This window comes from Anopheles funestus, chromosome 3RL, assembly GCF_943734845.2.
Source record: "Anopheles funestus chromosome 3RL, idAnoFuneDA-416_04, whole genome shotgun sequence".
Classification (NCBI taxonomy): domain Eukaryota; kingdom Metazoa; phylum Arthropoda; class Insecta; order Diptera; family Culicidae; genus Anopheles; species Anopheles funestus.
The window spans coordinates 76961991-76975198 of record NC_064599.1 but is presented as its reverse complement, the minus strand read 5'-3'; the positions used below and the strand labels follow the sequence as shown (position 1 = coordinate 76975198).

The 13208-nt window shown below is 41.0% G+C and overlaps 1 protein-coding gene across 5 annotated transcripts; it reads left to right on the top strand.

The window, feature by feature from the left end:
* Positions 1-2793: 2793 nt before the first annotated feature.
* Positions 2794-13073, top strand: LOC125766980 (peptide transporter family 1-like). Of its 5 annotated transcripts, none has more exons than XM_049433148.1 (6): positions 2794-2873; positions 4011-4324; positions 10288-10366; positions 10437-10665; positions 10746-12096; positions 12414-13073. In XM_049433148.1, exons 2-6 carry the CDS (start codon positions 4289-4291, stop codon positions 12873-12875), a joined length of 2157 nt encoding a protein of 718 aa, XP_049289105.1. In that variant the 5' UTR covers positions 2794-2873; positions 4011-4288; the 3' UTR covers positions 12876-13073. The 5 variants fall into 5 exon arrangements, with proteins under 5 accessions (XP_049289105.1, XP_049289101.1, XP_049289102.1 ...); XM_049433144.1 differs by having other exon boundaries at positions 2797-2996; XM_049433145.1 differs by having other exon boundaries at positions 2797-3000; positions 3997-4324.
* The last annotated feature ends 135 nt before the right edge of the window (positions 13074-13208 follow it).

The window sequence follows — 13208 nt, the reverse complement described above, 5'->3', positions numbered from 1 at the left end:
TTGCATGTGATTAGGATGGCGCGTGATTCATAGCTTGTAGGCGCTTCTTCTTTTATCAGTTCGGTTGTTTCGTATTTTTATTTGCGAAAAAAATATAAATAGTTAAGGCAGGTCCTATATACGTCTAGATCTAGGACTCCTCACACAACCTGGAGTAGATCCGCATCTCCAAAACCTCGTTGAGGATCAGTTCAATAATCACATTCATCCTAGGCCATTATTTGAAAAGGAATAGTGGATGTATTAAAAGACTGGACCACTAAGCTACCACCAGACTATTTAGCGATCAATTTCACATCGTATATATTTTCTGATGATTTCTACAACCGAGGAAAGTAGTTGAGGTAGGTGCCTTACTACGCGCTTAAATCCCCAGGTACTTCGGGATTATCTTTGGACAATAGTTTATAACATTAATTTGTCCTTAATTGTAATTAAATATAACATGAATTTACTCCCGTACAAATCCTCGTAATTATTAAAATAGCCTTGTCCGGTCGCCGTCCCGTGTATCACCTTTTGCCTACAGCATCTACAGCAGCTTAACATATGGTCCAAATAGTGCGAAACATCCTTGAAGAAAAAGATAAACAAATAAATAAATTTCTGCGACATCTTCGGTTCACTCAAGAAATGCCAACCTCCACGCAAAACATATTAATCGTGTCCTAATACGTCTCGATGTGGAAGCAAGCACGGAAGCAACAAGCAAAACATGATAAGTGAACAATGCAAACCACTTCAACGCCAACTGGATCGACGTCAGTTTCACTTTCACACTATCCGGTATACGATCCGACGCCATGGCGGTTGTCACTTTCGATGGCATTGACCGTAAAAATCTGTTCTGCCGCAAATGGTTTTTTGCCACAGCGGATGGAGAAAAAATATGTTACTGTGACGAGTGACAAGGCTAAACGGGTTTTTAAAGACGCCGAGTTCTCGGTCAATGTGTCGATAAATAATTTTTTTTTTAATTTTTAAATCACGCACTTTCCGACATTTCTTTTCTATGTCAACTTGTCTGTATGATAATAATTTCGTGGCTATTTCTCTATGTATTTCTAAGTTATTTAAAAAAAATCCCATTCTTTCTTGTCTTTTGTAATTGATTGACGTTTTTATACTAAAAGCAATTTATTTATCATATTTTAACAGTTATCCAAAACGAGGAAAAAAAACAATCAATTGACGCACCTATGTAACGGCTAAAATTTCTCTCGCTACCCGCTTGGTTACCTTCAGTTAATTGCTTCACCCTGCATTTTTTCTTATCGGGCATGTTGCGAGGATGGTTTTTTTTTTCTTTTCGATTAATTAATCGTAATTTTATTCATTTATTTTTCTTAAGAGAAGAGAAATACTATACTGGTCTAATGCGTTACCAGCGATTGAAAATTGTTTAGCTTTAGCTCAGTTTAAGAGACATAAAATTTTAGTTTATTCTTTCGAACATATAACATTTACTTACAATAATGCTCTGATCAATTGTGTCGATCAAACGATCGGTTGTTCTCAAGAAAGCAATTAACTCCAATATTGATCAAATGAATATATTTAACTTGCTACACTTAAATTATGCTCCTTCAGATTCGCTTGAATATCAAACATCAGGTGTATCTGTCCTTAGTAATTCCAGCTGCCAATCATTGCTTCGTAAGCACCGTCTGCGTAACACGAAACGCATCTCATTTAATTCGTGCCGGTAACACGTACACTCACCCATTCCACGTTGATGGTAATGGTATTTGATGATGTTGTCATACAGTAATTACACTTTTCGATGATTACGGTAACCTTAAAGCAGCAAGCAACTTCCCCCATATATATCGTCAGAATAACCATCCGATTAAATGAACCTGGTTGGTGCTGCTGGATTGCATCTCGAAACCTCGTCCACTTCCATCTTTGATAAAGTAAACATGATGTCAACTGTAAACATATAGCACGCTATATTAAGAGATAAAATTCATCTCATTTGCATCTTTTCTTTACAAAGCCCAATGATATCATCTTCATATCATACTTGCTCAGTTCCGCTGGTGCTGTTCTGTGTAGACACCGGCAGCTTAACGCTTTATACTGGTTGTGTTGTAACGCGTTACAAAGGTGTGTTACCCCCACCGGCTGAACGATCTAGCTGGTGCACTAGACGATCGGTTAGACACTTTCGCCCTAGAGGATTCCCCAACACACACTTCATGCTCGGCATCGCATGCAATTGTGTAAATATTATGGTAGATTTACTGCCGGCGTGTTCTCAGTCGTTGGGTGTGTGTTTTATAAAATGAACAAGTAAAATATGTAGAGATGTTTTAAGCGTTGTTCGAGGTGTAGCATATCGCACAGCAATTCTAGCTTGAAGTTCGGCAAGGTAACTTTGATTTTCTTTGATCCAAAAGTGAATTAGATCAAGATCTTTTTTCCTATTAGGGAACATAAACTATAATTATGTTCCATTTATCATTTTTAATAATAAAAAGTTGTACAAAATTGTAAAAAATACTCTACTGCTTATAATGCTATACAAATACAATTACGGTGGAATTGTCACACTGTGCCCGGATCCGATCGTAATGGTAGGGAGCGCGCGGTTGTGTACGGTCAATCACAGTACTTCCCTCCCCAAACAGCGTCGTCTGGCCGATATCATACATACAGTGGTGCATACATGGCAGCAGCGTTAAAAAAATGCAAGGTCTCCTAGCATCCGTCCGTCCGGTTCCAACCAAACAGTCCGCGAGCCGTTCGGGTGGGGTGTTTATTGAAAACTAATTTTCCACATTTATTACGAGGTGGTAGCTAGGCTCACGCTTTCAGTCCACCGTCAACCGTTGAGCGTAACGCACATTGTACATTGGACGATCGAGCGAGTACGGGTCCGTCCGATAAACGCACACCTGTACAGTGAGCGTTAGCGTTAGCCAACGATCGATCGCGCGATGACATTAGCGCACTTAGTAGCAAAACTATTACTGCCAAGGGTGTTTTGTGTAGTGGGTATAGCACGCAAAATTAGATTCAATTGAGTAGTGTGCAGTGCAGTGTGAAGTGTTACGATTGTTCTTTTCTGGTTTTGTTTGATTTTGCCGCGCACTTTTTGTTTTACTATCCAAAGGCACATTAAATCAGTCACTCTCCCTATGATACGGGCTACCGTTTGTGTGTGTGTGTGGGTCATCGATTGATTTTGTTTCTTCGTCTTCCGTCCCCGTCCTATACTCTTAAAAAAAATTAAAAACCCACTGCTAGATAATTACATTTTTCCAAAGTGCATCACGATCGCTTCCGGCCACTTTCACGCACCGGAAGATCTTTTACCGATGTGACGAACAAAGAGGAAGAAAAGTAGGATTCCGAAAGAAAGAAAAAAACCAAACATACACGTACAATCGAACTCCAAAAAAAACGTATCTTTCTACTAACAGAAGCACTAGGGTTCAAGCATACCGAAGCAAACAAAAAAAATGGTTTGCGTTCTATCAACCGTGACCTACCACGTTAGCGTAACGCATTTTTTGGGAAGTTGTGCCGATGTCCGAATGCTAGTAGTAGTTCATTATCGGTGAAAAAGAATCGAAGAGAAAGTATCAACCTGCATGTGTGTATTTTTATTAGTGTTAGATTCATGTGTGGGTTACGTTTTCTGTTTCGTTGAATCCTTTAATTTGCCAAAATTTTGCTTACCAACTTACTGGCGTAACGGTATGCGAGTTATGTGACCATTATTCATCTTCCGTTGATTCGGAATTCGGTTTGAGCGGAAGGTGATCGTCAATTAGTGTTGTAAAGGAGAAGTGAAAATGGAACTTCTTTTGCATTAGTGTGTAAATTTGCATTTGTAGAAAGAGGATGTATCATACTGGGCGGGAGCGTAACAAACCGTAACACCCGCACACACATCGTACGATCGTTGACAGTTTGCCGTCTTGAAGCAAACGTACATACGAAGCGTTTCAGATAGTTTTACGGTGATCGTGAATCATTTATTAACAGCTCTTTATCATCAGCTCGAGGTACAGTGTGTTGCTATCTTTCTCCCAAATCAAACAAAACAACTGATCTAGCTAGTGTTGATGTGCGTCCATCGCAAGTGATAGTGCTTATTAGTGAAGCTGGCCCAACAGCAATTGCCGCGCAAGAAGAAGATATTTCACCTAGATTACACTGGACGAGAAGCTGAAACGGTGTTAAATATCAACCCGTACGCTCTGGTTAAACGAGTACATTTCACCCGATAAGATACGCGTAAAGCTTCTTATCCCGAGCCAGCTGGCAGGCAACGACGATGGTTTCAACGCGCTTCGAAGTTAATAGCACACCGGTAATAATTATGTGTTTACTAATATTGCTAGCTGTAATTAATAGTGGTAATAATGTGCTGCAGTGTAACAAAAAACACAAAAAACCGTCAATCGCACACGTTTGACATTTATCGCCATCTTTAAACAGGTGGTTACGTTCTGCTTCAATAACTACGGCGTGAACTGTGACTGAAACTATTCCACACTGCAATGGTGTGCATTACGTCTCGCAATCCTTTCTACCTTAAACCCTTTTCTAGTTCTGCGTCCAATGCAATGCGTGTGAACCTTTTGCTCGGTGACGCACAAGCAATGGAAGATAAAATTTCCCTCGGCACTATATTAAGCGGTTTGCAGATACTAAACAGAGACGCACCCGCATATATTGTTGGTCAGCAATTAGCGGACTACACTGCTTTTCTACTGTTACCTGAACCGCATGGTGATAACGTGTCGATTTTAATGATGGTCAGACATTCTGCTTTTGGGTCTTTTCACTGGCCCTTTTTTCCTTTATCTTCTCATCCTGCATTACATCTCTATTATGAGTGCTTTCTACCGAGAGACGCCATTTCACGGATGGGTGAGTTTGGCAGTAATTTTTAGCTTAAGTTAATTATCCAAACCCCGCACTAAACTGATCGTCTTTCGGTAGAGTGGAGGCATTTGCTGCAATGCCTGATTATGGTTTCTTTTTTTACCTTGTAAAGTACATAATTACCAGAGCTGAAGAGTTGAATGGAAGACAAAAACCCCAATACTTATTTGCTTTTTTGGTATAAGGGTTTATAGTTACGTCCCGCCTGTTTCTTGTGAAGAATTTAAAAAGACTAAGCGAGTTCGGTTGTCCGGTTCTGCTCTCATCACATGGCCAACTATTAATTGTTATTCTAACCGTTTTTCTGTGCATATTTCTCTCAAAATCTGTGATATATCAATAAGATATTTTTATTAAGCCGCAATAGATCGCCAACCGTCTCATCTACATCATGACTCACTAAAGTCAAAACTCGTTAACATTGTAAATATCTGGAAATTTGAATGTTTAAGATAACAGTTCCCCAACTTCATGAATGAACCATAGCGAAGGACTTATAAGCTCTACTTTCACAGACTTCCTTGAATCAACATCATAAACTTCAAGTAACGATCAAGTCCAATAAACCACCCACACCCAAAACCGAACACATCCTTGAAGCGCGCGAATATGATCGTCCTTTAAAACGCCCACATAAAGTCGTATCATTTTCGTAGAAGAAAGCACCTGGTGGACGTGCTTAAACAAATCAAATTGGTTGCTTCTGCATACGATTATCTTGGAAGACATTGGGAACCGATCCTTGAAAACGACTCAGTTCCGCAGTGTCATTTATCAACCACTTCTTCTACGTTCCAATCACTTTCAATAGCAAAACAAATCTGACCATGAACTCGTGCGCTCGTTTCGTTCGTACCTTGCCCGTTACCGCCACGATCGTGGAGGCTCGACTCGATCAACGCTCCATCGCTCACTAAGCGGACCGAAAGCCCGCGAAGATGCGTACCGATGGGCAAACCGCAAAACCGTGCGGCATTGACGGTCCAGTTTTTGTCCGGTGGATGCCAGGGAAAGAGGCCCGAAACCGGTGGCGTTGGATGTGTGTGAGCGCATGCGTAACATTGACCCGCTTTTACTCTCACGAGACGGGCTGAATGAAAAGGTTCGAAAAACGTGGAGGCATGTCTGAGACAACAGCAGCACCAGTGGGTCGTGTACTTCTTTCACATACCTTTTCCAAATCGGCAATTACCGAGATCGGACTACCTTCAATCACGCACCCAAAAACCCTGATCGACACATTTTTGACAGTGTGACAGATGAAATGGGGAACTCGCTGTGGTGGAGAGTCCTGTCGGCAAACAGTCGTCCAACTGGAGGTTAAAGTCATATACCCGCATGTAGGTCAACTGGGTGGCCGGTAGCACTTGAGCTGACGAGTGGACTGTGATCTTCTACTGCATAAGGCAGGTTGCATAATTTTTTTCTCAGAAACGCATGGAACTGCATTTCGTTGCACACACTTCTTGCGACATGTGCATCGTTAAAGTGCACACACGCGCCTACACTTTACGCAGTCAGTTGGGCTGTTCTTTCGTGGGTTGGTGTTTAATTGAAGGGAATTGAAGTAGATTCGCACTAAATGGAATAACGTTCGGTAGTTGATTGTGGTTGACCGCAAAATGTGTTGTGCTGAGGCGTATCATCAATCGGCACCCGTGAAATGCATTACTTTCATTGACGCAAATGCATATACATGTTGCCTTATTTGTAATGTAATGTCTTTCTGCTGTTACTTTTGCTTTTGCTGAAATATAAGAAATCTTAGGCCAGAAACTAAGCAGTACTTTCGAAAGTCCTTCTTTTTCTCCTCGCTTTTGGAACTTCAGGAGGTCCTCAACGTCTTCTGGCTTTCCTTGACTTCTTTTATAAAAAGTGTAGCCGCCGTTGTCAATAATATTTGCATGCACTGTGCCATGATCATGTTTGTTTTTAAATTGCTTTTATATATACAATTCCAAACTTAATACAATTCACGAACACTTCATTAGTATTGATTGTACCTTTCTTTTACTCTTTTATTTTCTTTCATTATTAACAGTGTTATGGATTAAAATCACAATTTCAAGTTAATTTTTTGTATTTAATGCAAACTATTTATTATTTTATGGACATTTTCTTAACTTATTACACCACACTATGTTAGAAACTATGTGAAACTTTATTAAATTTAAAGTAAGTCCCATATCATATAAATTCAGACATTTTTTCGCTCCAATCGATAAAGCAATATTTTCTCACGCTCCCATAAAAAAGTTGCAATGTACATAAATTGCATCAGAAAGAACAAACCTCGATTGCATCAGACAACTAGTTAGCTTGTTCAATTTGCTGATCGTTTTTATAAGTGTTGCGTTTCTCATTACAGTTTTCTGTAAGCTTTTTTTTGCCACCAATTTTGTTTATTGTCATAATTCCCGCAACCTTCTGACCAACCTCGGGAGCAAAATGCCACGGTGAAGGCTTTTCTATTTTTGGTCTCTTGCCATTTCCCGTCCCCCCACTGCAGGAGGTTCGTACCAAAAACGCATAGTAATCATTTTTGGTTTTCCTTCTCCTCATTTTACGCTCGGCTGCTTTCAGCTGTGTGACCCATAACATTGTCCAAAATCCGACGCAAGCAAGTGCTCGCCCGTCTTGTGGAATGCTTGTTGGCCATCTCTGTAGATGTGTGTGTGTGTGTTTTCGGTTCCGCACGCTTAATGTTATGGCAACATGCAAGGTGCTGAAAGAGAATGCAATGTGTTACATGCAAAGGTTCTTTTCCTTTTGTTAGCACTGTTAGCTACCGGTGATTTAAATGCCTACAAGACAGCAAACATCAGAAGGAAGAAAAATATTATTTTTTCAAGCTAGTTGTTGGCACGTGGCTGCAACTCTTGCGTCGCGGTAACTCATACTTCCAACCGGATAAGACACGCATTCGGAAGTGGCACGTGTTGAGAATAATACGATAGCAGACCTTCTTACCTATGGGATACTATTAAGAGTATTTGAACCAGGCAGAGCGTTCGTTATCCTCTATCAACACGATGGTGTCACGAGACTACGTGCAAAATAAACGAATTCCAAGAAAATCTAGGTGTGAGCTTTATCGTAATAATTGTGAGTAACGCGAGCCTTCAATGAAAATATGCGTAACCCCGTCACTAAATGCTTAGCAATTGTCGCGTTTGCGAACGCGTTTCAGAAAATTTTTGCAAAACTCCATATAAAAAAATGGCCAATCTCCTAAGGCTATCGCCTTAGATTTTTTTGAGTAATTTTGTAAAAAAAAATTTAATTGATTTATTTTAATGCCAATTGGTTCAAATAAGTCTCTTTCACTCAAATATTGCTTTAAATTAAACAAAGAATAAAAAATCAGAAAAAAATAAAAACATTATAAAAATTAGAAAATTTCATAAAGCTCATTTTTGCACAAAATTTTGCCTATAACTCGGTCGGTATCCAACGGATCGCCAATCTTTAACCTGTGGTCGATAGATGGCACCAATGGCTACATTTTCTTCTTGGACGACTATGCTCTCAGATGTCTGTGCCAGAAGTTATTCGAGGAACCAAGTTCCTTACCCTGTTTGAGAAAATGTAAAATTTTCCTCATTTTTCTGCAATTCAGCAAAATTTTTAAATGTGATATAATTTAATGCGAATTTGTTGCAATAAGTTTCTTTTCACTCAAATAATGCTTTAAATTAAAAAAAGAATAAAAAATCAGAAAAAAAATTCTAAAAAAATTTTCACTCGAAAATTTCTTAAGGCTTACCCCTTACGTTTTTTTTTGAGAAATTTTGCAAAAAAAATGAAATTGATTTATTTTAATGCCAACCGATTGCAATGTGTTTCTTTTCACTCAAGTAATGCTTTAAATAAAAAAAAGAGTGAAAAATAATCAAAAAATCCAAAAATTCAAAAAAATAAAAATTTACTAAGGCTCATTTTTGCACCAAATTTTGCCTATAGCTCGGTCGGTATCCAACGGATCGCCAATCTTTAACCTGTGGTCGATAGATGGCATCAATGGCTACATTTTCTTCTTAGACGGCCATGCTCTCAGGTGTCCGTGCCGGAAGTTATTCGAGGAACCAAGTTCCTTACCCTGTTTGAGAAAATGTAAAATTTTCCTCATTTTTGCACCAAGTTTTGTCTATAACTCGGTCGGTATCCAACGTATCGCCAATCTTTAACCTGTGGTCGATAGATGGCACCAATGGCTACATTTTCTTCTTGGACGGCCATGCCCTCAGATGTCTGTGCCAGAAGTTATTCGAGGAACCAAGTTCCTTACCCTGTTTGAGAAAATGTAAAATTTTCCTCATTTTTCTGCAATTCAGCAAAATTTTTAAATGTGATATAATTTAATGCGAATTTGTTGCAATAAGTTTCTTTTCACTCAAATAATGCTTTAAATTAAAAAAAGAATAAAAAATCAGAAAAAAAATTCAAAAAAATTTTTCACTCGAAAATTTCTTAAGGCTTACCCCTTACGTTTTTTTTGAGAAATTTTGCAAAAAAATGAAATTGATTTATTTTAATGCCAATCGATTGCAATGTGTTTCTTTTCACTCAAGTAATGCCTTAAATAAAAAAAAAGTGAAAAATAATCAAAAAATTCAAAAAAATAAACATTTACTAAGGCTCATTTTTGCACCAAATTTTGACTATAACTCGGTCGGTATCTAACGAATCGCCAATCTTTAACCTGTGGTCGATAGATGGCACCAATGGCTACATTTTCTTCTTGGACGGCCATGCCCTCAGATGTCTGTGCCAGAAGTTATTCGAGGAACCAAGTTCCTTACCCTGTTTGAGAAAATGTAAAATTTTCCTCATTTTTCTGCAATTCAGCAAAATTTTTAAATGTGATATATTTGAATGCGAATTTGTTGCAATAAGTTTCTTTTCACTCAAATAATGCTTTAAATTAAAAAAAGAATAAAAAATCAGAAAAAAATTTCAAAAAAAATTTCCACTCGAAAATTTCATAAGGCTTACCCCTTACGTTTTTTTTGAGAAATTTTGCAAAAAAAAATGAAATTGATTTATTTTAATGCCAATTAGTTGCAATGAGTTTCTTTTCACTTAAATAATGATTTAAACAAAAAAAAAGAGTAAAAAATAATAAAAAATTAAAAAAATTAAAAAAATTTGAAAATTGTTCGCAAATGCGACAATTGCTAAGGATGTAGTGACGGGGAGAACTGAGATAACTTCTCCATTCAAACCATCCCAGTCAAAAGTTGTTAAACACCTCGTAGCCGCTTCCCAGAGTTAAATGATCAGAACGACTTTTGGCTTAGTAGAACAACGAGTTCTATGCATTGTAAGATTCTAAGATTTAAGATTTCTAAGATAAGATTTCTTATCTCTCCGTCCTCTTTCCAGCCCGTGCGGTACCCTCGCTCAATATTCTTCATCATCAGCAATGAGTTTAGCGAACGATTTAACTACTATGGCATGCGAAGTAAGACACAGCATCATCCTTCCTTAAATGTGCGCACTAACGGCCGTTTTCTTTCTTATCCTTTCCGCAGCGGTTCTGGCACTCTACCTTACGCAAAAGCTCGCCTACAGCAAGGACACCGCTACCGTGATCTACCACATCTTTACCAGTCTGGCGTACTTTTTCCCCCTAATGGGAGCCATTCTGGCCGACAGTTGGTTGGGAAAGTTTAAGACCATCTTTTACCTTTCGATCGTGTACTGTGCCGGAAGTACGCTGATTGCTCTCGGTGCAATTCCACCGTTGAATTTACCTGCCACGTGAGTGATTTGTTGGCTACCCTATTCCCTGCTGACCACAGTTGATCACCATTCCCATGTGTGTGTGTTTGCACTTTCAGATCGATGACCGTGCTAGGGCTGCTATTTATCGCGGTCGGTTCCGGCGGTATCAAACCGTGTGTGTCGGCGTTCGGTGGCGATCAGTTTAAGCTTCCGGAACAGGCGGTCCAGCTGGCCAAATTTTTCTCGCTGTTCTATTTTGCAATCAATGCCGGATCCCTCATTTCCACCACACTGACACCGATCCTGCGCGAAGATGTGCACTGTTTCGGGGACAACAATTGCTTCCCGCTGGCGTTCGGTGTACCGGCCGTGCTTATGATCCTGTCGATCGTGATCTTCGTGTGCGGCCGAACGATGTACACGATCAAGAAACCGTCGGGCAACATGATCGTGCTGGTGTTCAAGTGCATTGGCAATGCGTTATCGGTACGGTCGAAGGAAGGTGTGGCCAACCCACGCGAACACTGGCTCGATTATGCCGAGTCCAAGTACGGCAAAGGGATTGTGGCCGACATTAAGTCGTTGCTGAAAATTCTCATCCTCTACATACCGCTGCCCGTGTTTTGGGCACTGTTCGATCAGCAGGGTTCGCGCTGGACGTTTCAGGCGACGCGCATGGACGGTGAACTCGCAGGATACACGATCAAGCCGGACCAGATGCAGGTGATCAATCCGCTCCTGATTTTGGCCTTCATTCCCGTGTTCGAAAGCCTCGTCTATCCGATACTGGCCAAGGTCGGTATTCGGCGCCCACTGCAGAAACTTTCGCTCGGTGGACTGCTGGCTGGAGCAGCCTTCGTACTGTCCGGCTTCGTGGAGATTGCGCTCGATCGTACGGACGCGGTACTACCGGCCGGCCACGAATCGCAGCTACGTATCTTCAACGGGCTACCGTGTGACTATCGCTTCCACACCGATATACCCAACCTGACCGGCTTCAACGTACCATCGCGGGGCGCCTTCGAGGCACTGCACATCGACGTACCCGACAGCAACACCACGTTCCAGTTCCGGGCGGAAACGAGTGAAATCGGATGCGTGCGGGAAAACATGACCGAGTTCAGCGGTACCTTCTATCTGAATCCGGGCAACGCGGTCAGCTACTTCATCAGCCGGAAAGGTGGCAAGAGCAGTCTGGTCGAGTACGCCGACACGGCGGAGAAAGACCGTAACGGGCTGCCCCGGATGCGGCTGCTCGCGAACGTACAGACCACGAAGCACATCTCACTGCGGCACACCGGCAGCCCGACCATCGTGTACAACATTTCGCTCAACCGTTACGATCAGATGGCCGTCACGGAGGGAGAGTACGGTGTGTACGTTGGCGAGCGACAGATCGCTACCGTCAAACTAAGCCCAGGCGGAGTGTACACGCTGATCTTGGATGAGTTTCTGGAGAACGAATTTGTGAGTAGCAGAGAGACTGTTGTCACTAGTAGTGTGGTGCTTAACGAATCTTTTGCGAAGAATCATTCGAAGAATCAATTTCCAGTCATGATTCGTTGAGTAGACTGTCTAAAGATATCTCACGAATATCTTAGGATGATTTAATCTTTAACGTTTCATGATTCAGAATAAGAATCAGAAAATTAACAAATTTTAAAAGAATCGCGAATCTTCTAATTCATAAATCGGAATCAGATTCACACCACACTACTTGTCACACGTAAACCTTCCTTGTCGGATGGCGCAATAATCTGGATTTCTCGATTTTTTCCTCTCAGAATCTTCAAACTCACATCATCACTCCGTCTAACTCGGTGCACATGCTGTGGCTGGTACCACAGTACGTCGTCATTACCGCCGGCGAGGTTATGTTTTCCATAACCGGGCTCGAATTTTCCTACTCGCAAGCGCCGGAAAGCATGAAATCGGTCATCCAGGCGTTCTGGTTGCTTACGGTCGCGATCGGTAACATGCTGGTGGTGTTTATCGCCGAAGCCAAATTTGTACAGTCACAATCGGTGGAATTTTTCCTGTTTGCCGCGCTTATGTTCCTCGACATGGGACTGTTCATGCTGCTAGCCATACGGTATCGTTACGCGGACACCGGTGCGTCGCTGGATTCGATCGAGGTGGAAGCGAACGGCAAAAAGCGAACCGATGCACTAGCCATCAGTGATACGATGTCGGAACGAAGCGCCAAAAGCACAACCTACGCCAACGAAGCGTTCCGGGAAGACTGAAGCAGGCCGGGCTGTGGTTCCTCACAAAATTTGTGCATGCGTTTCTAGTGTGTCTACGTTAGGGTAGAACGTACCGACACGCGAATCGACGTTGTTGTATTACTGAAGGAGGTATTATTTGTTTCGTCGTTTAAGGACGTGTCCTAATTTAAGTAAACTTTTTTCTTGTCTGTAATAAATAGATATTGTTTAAACGTATTGCAATTACTTCTGATCAAGCTTGTCAATCAATTTCTTTTTCTTATATAATAACAAAGCATAATGTGGGACCCTTATATAAGAGGGGGTGGGAAGAGGAGGGGGCGTACATTGCACATGCTCGCTAGTAAAAGA

Excerpts from the sequence above, each read along its gene's own strand:
- LOC125766980 (XM_049433148.1), top strand. The coding sequence starts at position 4,289 with ATGGTTTCAACGCGCTTCGAAGTTAATAGCACACCG. Across the intron at positions 10,367-10,436 it reads TAACTACTATGGCATGCGAA|CGGTTCTGGCACTCTACCTT; the intron begins GTAAGACACAGC and ends TCCTTTCCGCAG. Across the intron at positions 10,666-10,745 it reads CCGTTGAATTTACCTGCCAC|ATCGATGACCGTGCTAGGGC; the intron begins GTGAGTGATTTG and ends TTGCACTTTCAG.